The following is a 23,123-nucleotide window of genomic DNA, read 5'->3' as shown; positions in this document are numbered from 1 at the left end:
GAACTTGTTCATGTAATTAGCGAGACCCAGGAAACTACGTACTTCAGCTTCATTCTTCGGCTCACGGAAAGAAAGAACAGCGTCAGTCTTAACTTTTGAAGGAAAAATACCATCAGCGGAGACGGTGTGACCTAGGAATTCTAGCTCTTTGACCTTGAACATGCACTTATCCCAATTCAGTTCCACATTTCGTTCCTTTAATCGATTTAGAACCTAAACACAGCAAATTGTTCAATGTAATGATAATTCATTATTCAAAATATCAACAAAAATTAGATCAATAAATTAAACTACCTTATCTACACGACGATCATGCTCTTCCTCGGTAGATCCTTCGATAATGACGTCATCTAGATACCAATGCGTTCCCTCGCAGCCAGTGAGAATCTCGTCCATTGTCCGCTGAAACGCTTCCGGAGCAGTCACTAAACCAAACGGTAATCGCTTGAATCTGAACAACCCGAGGCTTGTTATGAAGGTGGTGACATCTCTCGACTCCGGGTCCAACTCTACTTGCAAGAATGCTTCACGGATGTCTAACTTGCTTCGAATCATATCTTTTCCCAAACGAGCCAAATATTCGTCCACTACCGGCATTGGATGGCGTTCTCTCAAAACCGCTTCATTAACTCGACGTAAATCCAAACACAGTCTTACATCACCATTCGCTTTTCCGACAACCACCAGCGGCGATACCCAACTCGTTGGTCCAGTCTTGACTTCAATTATATCTCTTGCAAGTAGCTGTTCCAGCTTAGACTTGACAGCAGATTCTAGCGGAATAGGAACTCTTCTCAGAGGTTGGAAAACAGGTTTGATTTCAGGATCCGTGTGAATTTTGACTTGCACACCAGAGATTTTGGAAAATGGCTTGACTTCCTCCGTTACCTTATTGACATCCAATCCAACCTTGAGTATTCCCAACAGCTTCGAAGTTTCGTCACCCAACAAGCATTGTTGGCCACCAGTCACAACGAAAAATTCAGCCTTTACGCATTTTTGGCCTACACGAATATCAGCAACAAATGATCCGGACACATTAAGCAAATTCTCACTTCCGTATGCCTTGAGCTTTCGATCACATCCTTTCGTTGACGAGTATACCTTAATGCCAGCTTCCTTGAACTTGTTCCATGCTTCCGGTGTAACCAAATTACAATCTGCTCCCGAATCCACCAGCATATCACAACTCACACCACCGATGCAACACGCAATCATATTCGCTTTGTTTCCAGAGTAAAACGCGTAGTATGTTTTTTCCGCTGCCTGCATTTCCGAATTCGTCTCAGTGGATTCCACTAGCCGTATTTTCTTTGACTCCTTCTGTCCGCTTTGATTGAATGCACCTCGTTTCTTTCCTTTCCGACAAACCGTTTCGAAATGGCCACGCATCTTGCAGTTTCTACATTCTTGATTTCGTGCTGGACAGTGAGGTGAGTTGGAAAAATGACCGTGTCTTCCACAGCTGAAACATGCCACACGATCTCGCACATTTGGATTATGATTACCCGTTGAACTTCTCACAATGTGGTTTATCTTGCCGCCGGAAGTCTGCACATTTGATCCATCAGCCTTGCGTTCTTCAATACGGTAAATCTTCTCTTCGGATGTTGAAAAACTGGAGAGGCCTCTCACTTGTTCTTCTACACTTTCGATCATAGCTCCCAAAGCTTCTATCTGCGGAAGCGTTTGATCCTCCTTCAAAATCCGGCTTCGCAACTCATTAGACGTACAACCTTGAGCGATTACGTCTATCAGTGTGATTTCAGTTAAAACCTTCAACATTTAATAAATTAAAATTCACATATGCTTAAATAAATAGAATATGGTACCTTCGCGATATCTGATGAATACTTCTCAAACCCGCATTCAGCTACCTGTTGGCGTAGACGAAACACGAACTGCGCAAATCGTTCATCCTTCTTTTGCCTCATTTCGCGTAAACGATGTCTTTCAAGAGTATCTTGTCGAACAGGTTTAAAAAAATCATCCAATCTTGCTACCGCAACATCATACCACTGCTTCTCAATCGATACCAAAGGAAACTTCTCCGTGTCTGGTAAATTGGCAAAAACCCGTTGCAATTGCGGGCCGCAAAGATACAGCATTTTAGCTCTCATAATCTTCTGTTCTTGAATATTATGAGCTTCAAAATAACACTCAAGTGTGCCCTTCCATGATTTCCATTCTCTAGCCAACCGAGAGCGCTCGATTTGCTCACAACAAAACGGCGGTATAGCTCGAATATCTGTTTCCATCTGTAACGTGTAAACACATCATTTTACTATCATCCTTTTGTGATGATTTTGCTTCATCAAATGAATTCAAATAGTTCGTTTGCCGTTACCATAGTAACCTTCAAAACATTTTTTTTCTGCTTTTACAAATTCCGCTTTCGTTTATAAATAAATTTCTACTTTCCACAAATCAATCAAAAACATAATACTACCAAATGTATTCAAAAATCGATAAATCTGATCACCACCATTGAAATCAAAACTCCATTCGATGGATTGAAAATCCGAACGCTACCCAAGTAACCACGAAGCCGTATATAAGTGCATCAATTTTGCTATATATTGATAAATAAAATTATGAATATAATGCTGCATTACTTTAAACACATCATTGAAGCAATATTAAAGTCGAAAAGGGCCCCACAAAAATCAAATTAGTGCCACATATTGCAGCACGCTGACAGCCATTGCTAAAGTAATATAAATGCATGTGCTGTACATTTGCATTTCACATGCTTGATACGTGGAACACGAAAAACCAAAACAAAAATCTATTTATAGCACCGTTTCGTTATCGACAGTACTGATGCCCCCACCACACATGAATGTTTTAACCATTATTTTTTGTCGTCGGATCGGGAGTCGAACCAGAAGTGTTGACCGCTAGATGAGTTCCATACGCGCTGGCGCCTTGGACCGTTTCTGCTGCAGTGATAACAACAGATATTTCATCAACTTAAAGGAAACTGTTCTTCTGTCTCAATCATTGTAGTAGAGGGTAAAACGACTATGTCATATGTAATAGAATACAGTAAACTATCACATTCCGATAAATTACTGATAAATACATAATGCATTTTAAAAGATATTTAATCAACATAAGAAAATAAAAACCTCGATTAAAACACCCTTCGCACACTGCTCATATGCTAATTGTGATTTCCATCGTTATTGGCATGTGATAGCAGCCTACAGAAAAGAGAAAAGTTCATCTCTAAATAGGTTTTGCTGTCGTCGATCGGTGGCTCAAACGGGGAATCAGTTGGTCGGTAGTCGAACCAGAAATGTTGAAGACCGCTAGAGTTGACCGTAAAGTTGTTCAATCTTATTTATTTCATTTGTTTACCATTAGGGTCAAGCTTTTATAATTGTATTGTTAGAGCAAACTTTGCTAGTTTGTACATTGCATTTATTAAGTTTTTGCAGTGTTGAATTATTGAATTATCTTATATCACCTTTTAATAAACCCGAATGTAAAGAAAAATGCAATGCATCATCACACTGATAATGCCAATCTAAAGGATTATTGCATGACAAGTGTGGAATTACTGCATTTCGCATTGCAAAGGTTGATATTCAGTCTAATTCGTGCAATGTTATAATGCTTGTGGTTACTTGGGTACTGACTCAGTAGAAACTCCATTTTCTGGATCCAAGATCCCGCCGCTACCAAAATGGTAGATACTCCTTTTATGGATCCAAGATCCTATCGCTACCAAAAATGGTAGTATCTCCAAGCTGTGGATCACTCCAATCGCTATCAAATGATAGAAACTCCATATTAGATGCGAGATCAAAACGCTACCCAAAATGGTAGAAACTCCATTTTTCACCAACGAAATTTTGAATTCATTCAATACTAAAATGATCATAAAATATAATAAAATTACCTTCGGCTTTCACCTCGTCGCCAGATTGTAGGGATCAGGGGCACGGGAGTTCCGAGGGATTTCCAAGGGATCGGAATTAGGGGGCGAATCCGGATATAGTAATACACTTACACTGAGTTTATTGACAACCGTTCACCAGTACTGTCAGAGCAAAAGTGTCCTGTTTATTGTCGGTTGCTAAGTTCTCTCTTTAATCATAGCTTACTCTAATGTTAGTCTCTACAACAAGCACCGCCATCGCGAATTGCACTGAACTCCAAATTCCATAAGAATTATTCTCCTTAAAAAGCTATTTGTCTCCTGCATACACTTCAGAAGTAAAATTTTACAAATTCACTTTCTGGACGCTTCATTAAAACTCGCTGGATGGCGTAGCACCATCAGCCAATTCACACCGGCCGATTTCAAAACTCGCGGAGACGAAAAAACGCGTGACAGAAAATACGAAAGCAGCCACCTTCGCGCACGGCTTGCTGCGATCTCAGGGAGACGACGTAGCACGCTTTGATGATTTTTTATTTTCCCATGGAAATTCATTCCAATCTAGTTTTCTAAGTGACAATTTCACGACTTCCATAGAGATGGTCGGGTTTCGGTTTTTCAAACCCGAAACCCAACCCGAACCCGAACCCGACGGGTACGGGTCGGGTTCGGGCTTGGAAATTTGAAAAAAAGCTCGGGTTCGGGTCGGGTCCGGGTTTAAACAATTTCAAAATACTCGGGTACGGGTCGGGTCGGGTTTGAATAACGTCGGGTTCAAGTCGGGTTTGGTACCAGTGTAGATAAATCAGTATTTAGAAAAATGCTTTATTTGTTATATCCGATACATTCAACGATTATTTTTTAACTCGGGTTTCGGTCGGGTTTATTGACAAATATTTTTTCGGGTTCGGGTCGGGTTCGGGTTTGAGCGACAAAAATTTCTCGGGTTCGGGTCGGGTCCGGGTTTGAGGGAAAAAAAATTCTCGGGTACGGGTCGGGTCCGGGTTTTAACATTGAAAATTGTTCGGGTACGGGTCGGGTTCGGGTCTGTTAAATCTGAAACCCGACCATCTCTAACTTCCACCTCGAAACTTCAAATTTGTTCGAAGATACACATCTGTTCTGTGATTGTGTGCTTTTGGCGTGAATTTTTCGGTGACGCAGAGCGCGGCGCTGCATCACTGTTCTATTGAAATCAACTGTGGCGCCAGGCGGTAAAACGGACACAGACCGAACGCAACTCACATCTTTTGCTGCGACTAGGGCTGACGATTCGAGTGTGACAGAAAGCAACCTCCGTGAAGAGCATCGATTGCTAATCTGCGAAAGTGCATTTTTTGTGGTGGTGTGTGCTGCTGGCTTGTATCTGGAAACAAGGGGTTGCGACCGCTGGTGGGCTTTCAACAGCCACAGAGCAGGGCGATCCAAGGGGAGGACCCCCCTTGGACGAAGGTAGAGCGGAAGAGGAAGAAGAAGGCGAATCCGCAGGTAGTAGCGCAGGACGCCAAGCCAAGGCGTAGGAGGGCAGGTGCCAAGCGCGAGAAAGGCGACGCTATCGTCATCAAGACGGAACAGTCCAAGTACTCGGACGTCTTGAAGATGATGCGAAGCGACGCCAAGCTTGAGGGTCTTGGAGCCGACGTACGCAGTATTAGACGTACTCGTACGGGCGAGATGATCCTGGAGCTGAAGCGCCAGAAGGAGCACAAGGGCGCCGCCTATAAAAGGCTGGCAGAAGAGGTTCTTGGTGAGGGTGTGCAGGTGAGGGCTCTGACACATGAGGCGACTCTGAAGGTCAAGGACATTGATGAGATCACCGAAGTGGAAGAGCTCGTCACGGCACTGCGGCAACAGTGCAATGTACAGGTGGCCGCCGCAGCCGTTAAGCTACGGAAAGGGCCAGCAGGGACACAGATAGCTTTGGTTCAGCTACCTGTGGCGGACGTCAAAAAGCCCGTTAAAGTAGGGAGCATAAAGGTGGGTTGGTGTGTATGTCACCTGACATTCCACGAGTCACCAGAGGTTTGCTTCAGGTGTCTGGAACCAGGATACAAGTCGTGGGACTGCAAAGGCCCCGACAGGTGCAAACTGTGCAGGCGATGCGGCGCTGAAGGTCATAAGGCCCAAAGCTGCACGAGTCCGCCCATCTGCATGATCTGTACCGGGAAATCCTCGAACAACAGACATCCGATGGGTGGTCCAAGGTGTCCGGCCTTCAAGAAAGTCGCAGTGAACAACAAATCACAGTGCAGGTAACGCAGCTGAACCTGAACCACTGTGATGCGGCTCAGCAACTGCTTTGTCAGGCGGTTTCTGAGTGGGAGACGGATATCGCCATCATATCGGACCCATACCGAGTACCCGCCGGCAACGGCAACTGGGTCGCGGATGGGACCAGAAAAATGGCGGCGATATGGACGACGGGTAAATACCCCGTTCAGGAGTTGGTGTCTACTACCTATGAGGGCTTTGTGGTCGCCAAAGTAAACGGGGTCTTCTTCTGTAGCTGTTATGCGCTTCCGCGGTGGCCGATCGAGCAGTTCACGCAAATGCTGGACCACTTAACGACCGTGCTAACAGGGCGAAGGCCGGTGGTAATAGCGGGTGACTTTAATGCCTCTGAGGCCGTTTCACGAACCAGCGGGGTCAGATCCTGCTAGAAACACTGGCCATCTTAGATGTTGACTTGGCTAATGTCGGTACCAAGAGTACCTTTAGTCGAAACGAAGCGGAGTCAATTATTGACGTGACCTTTTGTAGTCCTGGCCTAACAAGTAGTTCGAACTGGAGAGTAGATGATGGCTACACTCACAGCGACCACCTGGCGGTTCGCTACAGTAACGACTACAACAACAGCAGGCAGCGGATAGAAGAAGAGGCGGCTGGGCCAAGGCCAAGCCCTCGCAGGTGGAAGACATCATACTTCGACAAAGGAGTATTTAGGAAAGCGCTCCGCCGTGAGCGAAACTTATTCGGCTTAGACGGCGACGAGCTGGTAGCGGTGCTCTCACGTGCGTGTGATGCGACCATGCCTAGGCGAATCCACCCTAGAAATGGGAGGCCACCGGCTTACTGGTGGACCGACGCGATTGCGGACCTGCGCCGCGCCTGCCTACGGGCTAGACGGCGGATGCAGCGAGCACGATCAGAGGAAGAGCGAAAAGAACGGTGGGTGGGGTTCGCCGCTGCAAAAGCCGCGCTTAAGACCGAGATAAGAGCAAGCAAAAAAGCATGCTTTAAGGGTCTCTGTCAGAGTGCCAATACGAATCCGTGGGGTGACGCCTACAGGATCGTTATGGCCAAGACGAGAGATGTGATGGCTCCTACAGAGCAATCTCCAGAGATGTTGGAGGGGATCATTGGAGGACTTTTTCCGCGTCATGATCCTAGTCCTTGGCCTCCTTTCGTTGGACAGCCGGGGACTGGGGCTGGCGATGAGGAGAGGGTCACCGATGTGGAACTTGCGGGGATAGCTAAGTCCCTTAGCGTAGGTAAGGCCCCAGGTCCGGATGGAGTTCCGAACCTGGTCTTAAAAATAGCTATTGCAGAGGCTCCCGAGATGTTCAGGTCTGCTATGCAGAAATGCCTGGACGAGGGAGTTTTCCCAGAAGCTTGGAAGAGGCAGAGCCTGGTACTATTGCCAAAGGCGGGGAAACCACCCGGAGACTCGTCGGCATATAGACCAATATGCTTGATTGACACGGCGGGGAAGGTGCTCGAAAAGATCATCCTCAATAGAATGTTGAGGTTCACCGAGGGCGAAAATGGTCTTTCGAGCAACCAGTACGGCTTCCGGAAGGGGAGGTCCACCGTAGACGCTATCTTATCGGTTACAAAAACCGCCGAGAAAGCACTCGAACATAAGAGGCGGGGAATTCGCTTTTGCGCGGTAGTGACTCTGGATGTAAGGAATGCATTTAATAGCGCCAGCTGGTCTGCTATTGCCGATGCGCTCTTGCGTCTGGGGATACCGGAGTACCTGCACAAGATTCTCGGAAGTTACTTTCAGAATCGTGTACTAGTCTACGACACGGAGGTTGGTCGGAAGTGCTTTCACATAACCTCAGGAGTCCCGCAAGGTTCCATCCTGGGTCCGGTGTTATGAAATGTCATGTACGACGAGGTGTTGAGGTTAGAGTACCCAGTGGGAGTGGTGATTGTCGGATTTGCCGACGACTTTACGCTCGAAGTATACGGTGAAACGATCGAGGAGGTAAAGTTGACTACCAACCACTCGATCAAGGTTGTGGAGGCGTGGATGCGGTCCAGGAAACTGGAGCTGGCTCACCACAAGACATAGGTGACGGTTGTTAATAACCTGAAGTCGGAGCAGCAGACGGAGATCAGTGTAGGAGAGTGCACTATCCTGTCAAAGCGCTCCGTCAAACACTTGGGCGTGATGATCGACGATAAGCTTACTTTCGGTAGCCACGTCGATTATGCCTGTAAAAGAGCCTCCACAGCTATTGCGGCACTGTCCCGGATGATGTCCAATAGCTCTGCGGTGTACGCCAGTAAGCGCAAGCTTCTGGCTAGTGTTGCTACGTCCATACTTAAATATGGCGGCCCGGCGTGGGGCACCGCGCTAAGTACTAAATGCTACCGACGGAAGCTGGAAAGTACTTACAGGCTTATGTGCCTGAGGGTTGCGAGCGCATACCGTACCGTGTCACACGACGCTCTCTGCGTCATTACTGGTATGGTGCCTATCAGCATTCTTATCAGTGACGACATGGAGTGCTTCGAAATGCGCGGCACAAGAGGCATACGCAGGACTGCCAAGATGGCCTCTATGGTCAAATGGCAGCGCGCGTGGATCAGTTCCACCAAAGGAAGGTGGACCCATAGGTTGATACCGAGGGTAGATAGTTGGATTAATAGGCGCCATGGGGAAGTTGCATTCCACCTGACACAGGTCCTCACAGGTCATGGTTGCTTCCGACAGTATATACACCGTTTCGGGCATGCGGATTCTCCCGAATGCCCAGTGAGCAATGGTTTAGAGGAAACGGCGGAACACGTTTTGTTCGTGTGCCCGCGTTTTCGCACAATGTGTGACCGCATGCGGGAGGACACAAACCCGGACAACTTGGTCCAGAGGATGTGTAGGGATGAGTTTGGCTGGAACGCCGTTTCAACGGCTATCACCCATATCGTCTGGGAGCTACAGAGGAGGTGGCGCGTGGACTCGGAGTATGGCTAGTTCAGATGCAGTACAAGAGGTGGTCCAGGGGTTCGGAGTCGGCTTCGTAGGTCATACCGGTGCCCTGCGGTCGAGATCGACCCTTACAGCGATTAAGTGGCCGCGGAGAGGAAGTCCCGGTAGCGGTGCTGTCGTGGCGTCGGTCTACTGGGTTGGATCCGAGCCCGCGGTTGGGAAGGGGTCCCCGGCAAGGGTCGGGGCAGGTGGAGACCCTGCTGTCAGCAACCTTCTGGTGCAGCTGATAGGGCCTGAAGGGTAGTGATACCCTTGCCTTCAGCAGGTCAGATCGGGTTGCACGTGGGCATCAGTTCTTGATGTCTGCAAAGTAGTTGGACGCGGGCGGGGTTGACCTTGCCCGCCTTCCGAGGACAAAGGGAGTGGCGAGGACCACTCGGGAAACTGGCTAAGCGCCAGCATGCTACCGTGATGGACTCTCCAAAGCGAGTCATCGATGTTCGTTGCTGCAGGCTACGCAGCTAACCTTGTGGGTGCGATGTGCACTAGCCCCTCTCTGAAGCAATACCTTCTTGGTGGTTCCGGAGAGACGTAGGGTTTGGCGACCATAGGAATAGTTTAGTGGGTACGGGGAGAGAGTAGTCCTGGCTTTTTCTTTTGTTGTAGAAGACGGCTTCAGACCTACACTACCCTAACCTTCTGTTAGGGTGTCTGTTGAGCAGATTATGTGGTCCATTTGATTTTCCGTGACGCCATCACGGGAAACCCATGTCACTTTGTGCACTGGTCGATGAGGAAAGAGCGATCCCCCAAAACACCATGTCATTGTTGCCATAAAACTCTACAAACAGCCCACCGTTCTCGTTCATTTCTCCGAGACCATGGCGTCCCATGACGTGCTCATAGTCCGAGTTGTCGAAATCAACCTTCGCGTTAAAACCGCTAATGAGGATCTTAACCCTAAAAGTGATACCTTCATGACCTCAGTTTCGTCACCTCGCTGAGTGTGCTCCATTGGCGTAGCTAGGGGGGGTTCCAGGGGTGCCTTGCACCCTCTAGAATGTATTTGGCACCCACTAGAATTATTAAAACTTCACACGATAATTCCAACATTTATTAATGGCGCATTTGAACAAAACTAAAGTTACAAAACTAAAGTTCCTTACAGGCAGTAGCAATTGTCATCTGCCTAGACAGAATGAAGGATGCAATAAATGATGCAATAATTTAAATTACCTCCCATGGCAAGAAAACATGGAAATTCCTAATTCCCTACACGGGTAGATAAGGTGGGAGGTAACTCTAATAAATGAGAATCTTCACGTGAGCTGCAGTCTCACTTTCCGTTCTTTGGCTGTCAGCTTCCCATGTTGCAATTTCATGAGAAATTTGTTCTGAAATGTCAACGGCAACTCATCTGAATTTCCTTCCACAATTCCTTTTTCAGTTTCTTTGCAAAATTCTTTGGCAATTCTATGGTAATTTCTTCTGTAGTTCTTTATGATTTCATTGTATTTATAATTATTGCTTCCGAAAATTGCTTCGGCAATATATTCGGCAAATTTATTCGAAAATTTCTTAGGGAATTCCTCTGGCTGTATCATCGATGATTTTTTCGGCGATTCCTTTGTGATTTACTTCGGTGTTCAGCACTATCTTTGAACATTTTGGAAAATTTTACAGAAATTCCCTTAAGATCTTCGGCAATTTCATTGGAAGCTTTTCGGCAATTCCTCTTAAATCCCCTAGGCAGTGTCGATTATTTTTGGATTTCCATGGGAATTAATTTTACATTTTGTTTTGTATATTTTTTGGGGATTTTTTCGGCTATTTCTTTGTCAATTTCTTTGGCCATTTTTTTGCAAATTCTCTGACAGTTCCTTTTGAAATTCATAAACTCACAATTTACAACGGAATTGTGATTTCCAAAACAATAGCCGAAAAATTTCAAAAGGGAGTTTGCGAATCAATTTGCAAAGAAATTCTCGAAGAGATTCTCAATAGAAAAAAACGAAGAAATTTCCAGAAATTACATAAGAAGTTTTATAAACTTCTTAATAGGTAATTTTTATGGAAATTTATCCAGCATTTCTTTTGGAAATATCTCAAAAACTCTTAGAAGAACTATTAAAGCCATTCCTGAAGAATTATGGAAGCTTTTCGAAGAAAATGGGATCTGAACCAATGCTAAATTAAATTGCCATATATATTCCTAAGGAATTACCGATGAAATTTCCATGAAAAGTATTAAAAACATTTCTCAGAAAATAGGCCAAAAACAAATTGGAATAAATTTCCAAAGAATTGCTTGAGGAATTTTCTAAGAAATTACTGAACAATTTTCCAAATACCATGCCGGCGAAATTCTTAAAGGAATTGTTGGCAAAATCATCAAAGAAATTTCTGATGGAATTTTAGAATGAGTTCTAAACTGCCCATAACCACATAAGAGTAACATTCGACAAAAGTAGGCATTGGAGAAAATGGAGCCCAAAGATTCAACTTTTAAAAGTATGGAAATGAACCTGAATTTGAAAAATTTCTCATAAAATCGTAATCAATCGTTCAGCAGTGAAATTGTCTACAGCACTTCTGATGTGCTAGACGAATTGTTAAAAAATAAATCGGACCTGATTATGATTGATGACACGCTTTACTGCCAGTTTATTTTTCCAGTGTGACTGTTATGCGGTTACATTGGCCAATGAGACAAAATGACTTGGTATTTTTTCATAAATACTAGAACAAACTTGAAATTTTTATTCAGGTAGTCGAAAGTACTTGTGATTTGATGGTGATCCCCGATATTAACTCAATACCAGTAAAATATGCAAATGTTACAAATATGCGGTTATGGGCAGTAAAGGAAATGCCGAAAAAATTTTCAACCAAATTCTGAAGTGATGTTCGAAATAATTCGAAAGATTCTTTCAAAGCAATTACCGAAGAAGTTCCTAAAGCAATAACAGAGCCATAGTGTGGTTCCGTGGCGCCCTTGGCAAGCGTCCATGTTGGCGCCACATGACAATTAGACATTGTTAATTTGCTTAATTTGTAGTGTTTATTTTTATACAAATTTTCTTCGAACGTTTTATTTTGGTGTTTCAAAGAAACACATTTCCTTGGATTTTGTTTTTGTTTCCTTTTAGTATTTTTCATTTGTGTAATTTATGTGGCAATTTCAATTGAAGTCACCCAAAAATTATCTGAAATCTTTTTCTCTTATTCAAGTACATATAGGTACAAACACATTTTGCATTCCAAGAATCTCACTAAGACCAGCTCAATAATTAGAAATAATAATTCAGATTCATAATATAAATAAATTATGCAACATTTTCTACAAGAAATCTTACAGTATTTTTAAAAATATTTGTTTGTTTTGTACTCAATTCAGTTTCACGGGCTTTCAGAAATCCTTCAACGATCTATTTTACCAATTTTCGGGGATTAGTTAAATTGGTTTTACCAGACTTTTTCCAAAAAAATTAGCAAAGGTTGCTTCTGAAGTTAAATCAAAATATTTCTTAGAAGATCTGTAAGAAAATTTCCAGTTATCATTTGACAAACCATGGACATGGAGGAATAACAGGAGAAATTCCTGAAAGAATCCCCAAAGAGGTTTTTGTTCTCTGGAAATACATATTCCTGAATCATTGGATTAAATTATGCAAGAATCTCTGAAGGAATTTCTGCAATAATATTCAGAGGAATACCGGACAAATATCCTGGAGAAATTTCAGCAAGAATTTCCAATTAAATTCATGGAGTAACTCTTGCAGGAATTCCTGGAGCAGTTTGTGAAAAAATTCCTGAAGGAATATCTGTAAGAATTTGTTAAGAACACAACTGGAACAATTTCTGAAAGAACACATATAGTTGGAAGAATTTTTAAAGGAATCTTTGAAAAAGTTTCTTAAGTATTTTTTAGAGATTTAGAAAAATCTCTAAAAGGTTTAAAAAAACCTGAGGATTTTCCGAAGGAATTCATGAAAGGCTTTTATTAGAAACCATTAGAGACATTTTGGATAGGTAGATTTTCTAACGAAATATCTTGAGAAATTTCTGAATGAATTCTTAATTAACCGAACCAGAAAAGGAGTTCATACGGAAATTCAAGAAAGGTCTGTTAGCGTAATTCTAGCCGAAATATATAGAGAAATCCTTAGTAAGCATGGGACAATTTCGGAATGGATGAGTTTCTAAGCGATGTGATAGATTTCTATAGATGACTTTAAGAAGAAAACTTTAAGCGAATTTCTAATGAAAGCCATAGAAAATTTTCTAAAATAAAATCCCTGGAAGAATTTCTGAAGGAATTCTTTGGATTTCTTACGGAATCTCTGCAGGATTTTTCATTGGAATTTATGGCGGAATTAGTGAGAAAATTTATTGAAGAGTTTCTAAGTACCTAATCCTTAAAGATACTTTTGCAGGAATCTCTAGAAAAAAACTAAAGAAAACTTTGGAATTCTGGAACTTGGATTATTCAATAAAATTAATGGAAAGATCTTGGGACAAATCCTTTGACTAATTTCTGAATAAACTTCTAGATAATAGCCTGAAAGCCTCCATGGAAGAATTTCTGATGAAACTTCGAAAATTTCAAGAAAAATCTGTAGAAGAACTTTTTATTCAATTTTTTTAAGGACCCCTGAATGAGTTTCGGAAAGATTTATTAGAAGAATTCTTAAAACATGTTTCAATGAAATCTGTTGAGAAAATTTCTGAAATATTTATTGAAAGATTTTCTGAAGGAAACTCAGCAAAAAATTCTGAAGAAATAGAATTGGTGAAGTAATTTTTGGAACATAAACATTTATTTGGGGGAATGGCAACAAAAAAAAACTCAATGGTAGTTTTTTTTGGGTGAAAACGATCTACAAAATTCTGCATTTGCACTTTGTCACTATTGCCAAATTTCTATTAAGCGCAAGCAAATATTTACTGGAACAGTTGTATGAACTGAAAGAGCATCATTTGATTTTTCTTTCATTTGAAATACTTTTAAATCATTGAAAAATATTCCATTAAATGCCAAGAAAATCCTCGAACGTAACCTCAAGACCCCACACGTAACCACAACTCTCTGTGTCAAGACCTTTCCCAGTGCGAATGTTTTGGAATTTACAAAAAGAAACTTTCACTAAATTGTCGAAAGCTTATTGATTATGTTATGCTTAATAAAAAAAAACTGACATAGCTTCTCACAACAAAAAGGTATCTGAAATCTGAAAAATACTCGAGCAACTTTAAAAAAAAATCCAAATGATTTGTTGATGGAATCCAGAAAAAATGCCAAACAAACTTCTCAAGAGATTATCGAAGAAATGTTCATAGTAATTACCGATGAAATTGTCAAAGGATGTGCCGAAAGGTATTTTGTAAATGCAATGCAATGCAATTCCCGGGTAGAGGAAAAGAGCTCAATAATAGCATATTTTGATATTGAGATCAAAATGTGATATTGGTTTGATTGATATAAGAGATAAAAAATCTAAAAATAATATCTAAAATTTACTCCTGAAACATCATCAGATCATATTTAGATCTTGTAAGATCTAACCAATAGCAGCAAGCTATTCGTTTGATCTTGAAACATCAAATTTTGATATTATTCAGATGTTCCAGGAACATTTTTCAGATATTATTTTCAGATCTTTAATCTCTTATATCAATCAAACCAATATCACCTTTTGTTCGTCAGTACTTCACCTCTACCCGGGTTGTTTTGCAATGCAATACAATTTCATAATAAATTGCCGGGAATATTAACTGAGAAATTCCCGAAAGAATGTTTTGCAGAAAAAAAAACTAGATTATCAGGTCGAGTTTTGGAACTTCTCAAAACATGTGTCTTACCAACAGGATGCTGTAAGAAGCTGGAATTTTGACACTGGTTACAGAAAAATGCTGCTTCATACAGTATTTCATTAACCAGACATATTTTTGTGAAGCTTAACAACGCGACTCAGGATTGATTTCAATTTGGTGTCTTTTACATAAAGTTTGTAATTTAGCTCAAAAATAATGCGCTGATGTCACCAACACGATTTGACGCAGTCGCGCACATCTATTTTTCAAAAAAGCAAACTGTAAGCTTCTGAAACTGGCACCCCCTAGGCACCCCCTAGGAAAAAATCCTAGATACGCCAATGGTGTGCTCCATCAAAGACTAGCTCTGAAAGGCGCCTGGGGTCCAATGGACCCCAGATATCCTTTTTAGGGTTAATATCACCTTTTGGAATCCTATCCACTACAGCATTCAACTGACTGTAAAAGTTTTCTTTGTTTCGCATTTCGGCAGCATCGGTTGGTGCGCAACGTTTGGACCATGGTAAGGTTTTGGATCCGTGTTTCGAATCTGGCTACAATTATTCTCTCATTAATAGGTTCCCACTTCATGAGCGCAGCGTGGGCATGAGCGCTGACCCTCATTTCCTCTGGTAGATAACATGATTACCTCTAAAACATACGCACCATGGAACTTGTCCTACACATTTCCTGCAGCGCTACGATGCCTAACCCGCGGTCCTTTAGAATATCGGCGAGTATGGGGGTGCTCGGTGCTCCCAATGAAATTGAGAGATCAGTAGTTCCACGTACCGAGTTTCGGCGCGTAGGGCCGGACACTAATCCCCTACAATTCATAGAGCACCGTTGCGCTTAGAGTCCTTCCCTGGCATTCGGACGTTGATCAACTGCCCCTAACGTAGGGATCAGACGCTGTTGTTAGCCGCTCCTCCTGAAGAATAGACGCTTAGGTTTGCCGTTGCACCACTACCCATTTTTTATCCACTATAATTGCTCAGTTGGCTTCCAACTAACGTTGTTAATGTTAAGAAGCAAGATTCTAGAAATTCCCAAAAAATATCTAAATTCAAAAGCAAACGAATTCTTATTAGTGTCGACGCACCAATGTAAAAGGTTCTACCATATTTGAGTTACAATTGTGTTTGAGAAAATTGTAAAGACAATCCAGAATATATAGATCACCAAAGAACGTTGACGAAGAACGCGGAAAACGCGAATGTTACACAAAATAAAACCTTCTCGGTTGAAGAGGAAGGGCACGCGAAATGGGTGACTTGGGAGGTGCAGGTATAGGAAAGAAATAAATGAAGTGGTCAACGGAGAACAATCCAGCCTCGTTCGTCGCCGGTCCGGGTCTGGGACCGACCGCGAGTGGCTGCTGTCCATATCCATCTTGAGACAAAGTAATCAAGCGAACCAGCATGAGGCCCGAGAGCACCGCAACAAGAGCAGCGGACAGCAGCAAGAAGAGATCCGAAGCCCAAGGAAACACAGTAAAGGCCAAACCCCGGGGGAGAGGGCGCAAGAGAAAAGCATATAATTTAAATGTGTGTGTCAATAAAAATGTTACTTATTTAGCAATAAAAAAGGACTGATTTAACTTCTTGTCCGGACCACCCAGCACGATTTTTTCTCCTCTGGATTTTAAAAGGAAAACGAATATGCGCTGAGCTGAGTGGTGGAGGAGAGTGTTATATGTGTAACTACACTCCGGTTCTCTCTCTCTGATTGCTGCTCGTGTCGACGGTTCAGAACGCAACGGTCTTCTCGGGATCTCGGGGCCGAGTGCTAGTAGAGGATTGGGCTTATTTGCATCCAACACAGCATAACGATATTTATTGCTCGATACGATACGATCTTCACCGCATCACCGCAATCAAAGAGATCATTCATCAACAACTTTATGTTCTGATGGTAAACCGATACACTTTCAGTGATTTAGTGCCCTTCTAGGGTTGACTTGAACCTAATGCTATACATATTTTCAAGTAAAAGTGATACGTGTCTTTTTGTCATAATTCTCGCTTCTTTGGAATTCAATTTCCAAACAAGAAAGATATTTTAACTGAATTCGTATTTGTTTATCCAACAGTTTAAAAAATCTCATTTTTATGCTTCAACAAGCTTTTGAATTTATGTTGAAATCATGTAGTGTTCTCTTTGTGAGTAAATATTTCAATGACCCAATGGAACGAAGGAAATCATCGCAAAATATTGTGGATTTTAACATACTGTCCATAACTCTCACTTTATACACTCCCGTACTTTCATATATACTGTGGTGCATAATTGATCAGGCAAATGCTGATTTTCATACAATATGGTCAAGTTTGAGATGCTGTAACTATGGTTTGCTTTAATAGATTGAGCTCAATTTTTGACACGAAACTAAAAATTTGCTGAATTTTACGTATACGTAGTACAAAATGTTTTCGTTTACAGATCTGGGCCTGTATGTTCACTCATATAGAAGGCGATAGAAGGCTCGGAGGGTCAAGTCACATATACCAAACAACTCAGTTCGACAAATTGAGATGATGTATGTGTATGTGTATGTGTACAAAACAGGTCACTCACTTTTAAGGCACTTCCCATCTACCGATTTTTTAAATTACAACTCGAGGTGAACTGGAATTTTACCGCAGTGTTTGCTATAAAACGATCCGGATCGGTTCCGGAGTTATGGCAAGTTCAGTGATCCGGACCAGCAACGGTAGAACTGGCTGTACATATATAAAACTGAACCAAGCCCCATCATGCGACATATCAAACTGCGGCGATTTTTGTAACCTTTAGCATGGTTGACGAATTTTGTGCGGAATATATTCTGAAGTATATCTTGGAAGAATTCCTCGAGGAATCCCTGGAGGAATTGCTTGAGCAATGACTGATGATATTCCTGGAAGAACCCCTGTTGGACTTGCTGGAGGAACCTATGGAAGAATTTCTGGAGAAAATCGTGGAGAAATTTCTGAAGGAATCCCTTGATGAATTCCTAGATGAATTAGCAGTTATTCATCATGAATAATTCATGGAGAAATTCATGGAAGTATTCGTGAAGAAAGTCCTGAAGGAATTTTTGGAGAAATTACCTTGGAAAAATTACCCGGAGAAATTACCTGGAGGTATTCCTGAAGTAATCCCTGGCAGAATTCCTGAAATAATCGCTTGAGGAACTCCTGAAGAAATCCCTGGAATAGTCGTGGAAGGAAATCTTGGATGAATTCCTGAAGAAGCTCTGGAGGAATTCCTGAACGATTTCCTCAATACGCCCTTAGAGGAATTCGCGAAGGAATCCCTGGAGATATTCCTTAAAAAATCCCTGGAAGAATTTCTAGAGAAATCGCTGGAGAAATCCTTGGAGGAATTCATGGAAAAATTCCTGGAGGTATTTCTGGAAAACTAACTCCCAGGGCCGGATCTCAGGGGGAAGAGTCAGGGCCCCAAGCTCCCATTTTACCCCCCCCCCCCCACAAAAACCTATTTGTTTGCTAAACATTAACAAATACAAAGGAAAGCTTATTTGCTCATAGCATTTGAACCTCCGAGGGGCCTCCACATCCGCTCTGGTCCAGGGCTCCCACAACCCTTAATCCGGGCCTCTGAAGGAATTCCAGCATAGTTCCTGAAGAAATTTCCGAGAAACTCATGAAGAATTTCACGGGAAGTCTTTGAGGCATTTCCTAGGAACTGGTAGAGGTTTTCGCGGAGAACATCACGATGAATTTCTGAGGGACTCTTGGAAGAATTTCCGAGGAAAGCCTGACGGAGTTCTTGCGAAATTTACCATTAAGATCATTTGTATGTCAGCGGATGCACAAGCATCACAAAGAAATACTCAAAATATTATGAGATACAACAGAGGTTATCGTAAAAGAATTACATCGATAAAGTAAAGAGATACATGAGTAGAGCTTAGAGCTTGAAGGTCTTATTACAGAATAGTTCGGATGACCTAGATCACCAAGTGAATGATGCTAAGTCATCAGAATTACACTCTGAGAATCTAAGAGTAGCGTAGATTATATTCCGCAAGAATTCGCCACAATAAAAATATCCTAAGATTTGCAGATATTTTCAACACATAAATACTTTAAAATACATTGGGTCCATTTGTATGCCACTGGACACCCCAACACATAGAGATACTCGTAATATAATGAAAAGACACGGACACCGTCTTCAGCCAGTAGCTGTACAGACTGAACAAAACATAACACTAGACAACGGACACGACACACATTACGAGGAAGAAATATTTCTTGCGAAAAGTTCCATCGCTCGGAGCGGAAATCGAACCCTCACCCCATGGCATGGTACGTTTATACGCTTGGTGACGCTAACAGCACGGCCACAAGACTCCACATAATGAGGTGCATCAGACACAATCGTAAAAGAATTATGCCTATAGAGTGAAGAGAAACAAGAGTATAGCCTGTAGAGTGTAGACCTTGAAGGACCTAATTCCAGAATAGTTGGGAAAGCCTGGAATATCCCATGAATGTACCAAAAGCATTTTAGCTGAGCACTAAGGCTCCATCAGCAGTATAGACTACATTCCGCGAATATTGAGGCCATTTGTATTTCACGGGATGTCCAACTATCACAATATCAAGTTGCTCGTAGCATTGCGAGGTCTCATGGACATCAACGTGACTAAATTTCTTGAACAGAGTTAACACAAACGATGGTAGATGTTGTAGATCTTGAGAAAATGAATTCCAGAGTAGTTTGGGATGACCTAGATCACCCAATTTATGTACCATGAATTTTCTAGTGGTGCTTTGAGGCTTTTTGAGTACCGTGAACTATGTTCTGTGATCATTTATCGTGTATATAAATTGGTTGAGAATGTTGGATTTGTGTCACAAACTTCGGGGTACTTTGGAGGCCTTAGAATTGCTCTGGGATCAAAACTTCAACACACTATGATGAAATTTGAGCAAAAACATGTAAAATTTATAAAAAATACAAAAAAAATCCTTCCAGCAAAAGAGGGAGGGTGCAAAGGGGGGAGGTAACATGCAATCCTTACCACAACTATTCCCCTTGACTATACAAAAAATCCACGGTCAAATGTTTTAAAACAAAAAAGATATTGCATTTCAACGAAAAGACACCGTCCGGGGTGTTTTACGGGTTAATGCAGAACGTACTCTAGATTCATGAGGAATCGTATCGGTAGCGTTCGTAGGTATGTTTATTCCTAAAAATCCATATTCAAATCAAATTCAAAGTTCCTACCTTTTACGGTTAGTATCGATTCGAATCACTCGCTTTTGGTTCAAATTCACGATTTGGCAAACGGTTTAGTTATATAGTAATAGGCAAATAATAACTTCCCAAGTAACCAGTAAGCATTTGAAATAGCATCTATTCAGCATTATAGCAGTCCTTACGACAAGGCGTCTAATGCTTATTGATCGTATATGCACCTATAGTGCTACCCAACAGCAGGTTTTGGCAAAATAACGGGCTGTCCCAGTGCTGCACCTTCAGGAACGTCGTACCAAAATGTCAAAGAAGCGTAACGCCTCGTCGAGCAAAACAAAACAAAAATAGTTTTGCGTCTGCTTCTCGCTCTCTCAACATTCCCACTTCCTCGTCTTTACACATACCAGCTGATGTAAGGCGGTATTTTTTGCAAGTTTTAGTACTTTTTGGGGTTTGAACTTACGATCCGAAGACTACTGAATCATGTTTGCTGCTCAGGTTCTGCTGCACGCTCCAGGATGTACTACAGCTGCTCCGATGGCGTGCGTTGATTTTATTTCCAATTTAAAGAATGGTTGGAAGCCAGCTTTAGTTCCAACACTTGAAACTTGTTTTCAAAGAGATATTCCATAGTGTGTAAAGCATTTTCGTTCCCACTTCGATCTGCAGCATATATGTTTCCCTCTTCCGAATAATTTTATAATCCGCCAAAGCATCCATTGGTTCTGCAAATATTTTCCAACGAAATGAGAAATGGTAGTTTTACGATGATCATGTTCCAATTTCCCAATCCAAACCAGCTGCCGCAATGTTTGGTGCTGCGCTTTTGGATGAGTGAGGGAAAAACGAAGAAGCAATTCAGATGTATAAATTTGACGACAGAGACAAAAACCCAGCAAGAGAGAGACAGTATGCGCCGTCAAACACATAACATGTCTCCCATACTCTTTGCTCTTAGCATTTGAAGAGCAGTTAAAAAGCATTCAGAATGCTCCCAAGCGAAAACACCTCAAGCAGTTGAAATGCTAACTAACAGCCAAAAGCTTTTGAGCAGCACAGCTTATGCTAATTCAAGGCAGCCATGCATTCGAACCACCGACAAACCGACGTGCCAGCTCATACAACTTTTCCCATTTTTCTTGGCAAATAAGTTCTCCTTTTAATCACTAGCTCCATCTGTGCGATGATTTACACAGTTTCCTCTCTATGTGTGCGTGCATACAGGAACTTTACATTGTTAAATTATTTTACTCATTTTGAAGTAATAACCTGCATTTAATGTTTTGCGCAATAAGACTACATTTCGTTATGAACGTTGAAATAAAATTTCATCCGGTGAAATTTTTTATATTTGAGATATTTTATTTTGAACGTATTGACTATTTTGCTTCATATCGAAGTATTTCTTTGAATAGCTCCATTGTATGGTTGATTGTATCTTCTATTGGCGAGATAGAAATAAGAGTGCATGTGATGTTTACATTGATCAGCTGGAAATTATCGCGCTGTTTTATGACATCTTCTTCATGCTTTCTTTTGTCAAAAGACGAAAATGACAGAACGAGTTACGATTTACAAACGGTTTGAGGTTCAATTTTCTTGCCAATCTTGGAAACAGAGTGTCACGTCGGTTTGTCGGTGTTCGAACTGCTCATGTAGGGCAGCAAGCAGTTCAAATGCTTAATGCGGGCTGCTGTAAGGCTTATTCAAATGCTTAGTGGTTACCTGGGTTTTCGATAACTTTTAGAAATTCACGACGTCTCATAGAGAGAGAAAAATACTGCAGTCTATAACATTCCTCCGTATTGGTCTTTTGAAACTTTATCTAGTCTGCTGTCACGCTTAACGTACACATCTTAGGCGATATTTGAACTCACGATCCTTATACCCTAGGCAAGTGCTTTACCAACTAAGCTACCGAGCCAATTATTTGGCTTACATTATTGCAACCAAAATGCCGCGTCAATAATTGGCTCGGTAACTTAATTGGTAAAGGAATAAAGCACTTGTCTCACCTAGGCTGTGGATTTTCCTAGTTTAGTACGAAAAATACTCTCCTTGGGTAATAACTGTGGAGACGTCCACAGAACATATAGCTGAGAAACATGCTTTTTCCTATTCATAATGTAACACAAGAAAGCAAAGGCGAAACATAAAACTTAGTAATTAACTTGATGCAATTCCTCGAACTTTTAATAAACCCCATTGCATTGAGTCTCTTTCAATCCGGCCTCAAACAGAATCAAGCTACAAATTATGGTTACCTCCCAAAACATGTGCGTTTCAGATTGATTTGCCATTTTCCAGGAAGTTCAACCGAGCGACTACAAACAAACACAGCAGGAAAATTCAAGCTAACCGTCAATTTCGTAATAACTCATAAAAGTGACTACTTCACCTTCTTTGGGTTCCTTGTTTTCTGATCACCACAGAAGAGATCTCGAAACGAAGACAACATGTAGCAAAATACGACCACGCTGGCCAAAAAGTTTGAATTTCAACGGAAGAAGGCAAACAGTCAGTGGAAGAAAAAACACCCCAAAAAAGAACGATTGTAAATATTGACCCGTCAAATATTCCCCGACTGGATCATGTTTGCTCTGTTGTCTGTGTGATAGTAGGTTCTGACTGGTGCCACAACGCACATGGCGAGATCCGGGAGATATCCTTTTTGCCTGATATTTGCGTTCCCTCTTCAAACTGCAAACAATGAACGCTCGAAATGTCACACCGATGCCTGGCATCGTGAGCCATCAATCATCGAAGATCAACATGAAGGACAACAACATACGGTTCAAAAGGACCTTGGAAAACGAAATAATCAAACAAAAGCGTATACAAACAAGAAGCGTGAAATATGGACTGATGCTTCCCGGAGCTGGGTATACCATGTCCTGCGTTGTCAAGAAACAAGTAAATATTGAGCCAAACAAATATAGAACATAGATTTGTTGATATTCCAATTTGAATCTGTACAAGAGAATAAAAAAATGTGAATGCAGCAGAGTTTTGGTAGAATAAGCCTAAAAAACTGAAAAACTGAACAAG

The 23,123-nt window shown here is 41.8% G+C and overlaps 1 protein-coding gene across 1 annotated transcript; it reads right to left on the bottom strand.

Moving 5' to 3' along the window:
* Positions 1-285: 285 nt before the first annotated feature.
* On the bottom strand, positions 286-1,934 carry LOC134290697 (uncharacterized protein K02A2.6-like). The gene is made up of 2 exons (XM_062857874.1): positions 1,833-1,934; positions 286-1,776 (listed from the first exon to the last, which is right to left on the bottom strand). Exons 1-2 carry the CDS (start codon positions 1,932-1,934, stop codon positions 286-288), a joined length of 1,593 nt encoding a protein of 530 aa, XP_062713858.1.
* Positions 1,935-23,123: the final 21,189 nt, after the last annotated feature.

This window comes from Aedes albopictus, chromosome 3 (genome assembly GCF_035046485.1).
Source record: "Aedes albopictus strain Foshan chromosome 3, AalbF5, whole genome shotgun sequence".
NCBI classification, from domain to species: domain Eukaryota; kingdom Metazoa; phylum Arthropoda; class Insecta; order Diptera; family Culicidae; genus Aedes; species Aedes albopictus.
This window is presented reverse-complemented; position numbering and strand designations above follow the sequence as displayed.

Bases quoted from the DNA above. Each gene is read 5' to 3' on its own strand.
- LOC134290697 (XM_062857874.1), bottom strand. From the start codon at position 1,934: ATGAGGCAAAAGAAGGATGAACGATTTGCGCAGTTCGTGTTTCGTCTA. The intron at 1,777-1,832 runs GTACCATATTCT...TAAATGTTGAAG, and splicing joins ATTCATCAGATATCGCGAAG to GTTTTAACTGAAATCACACT.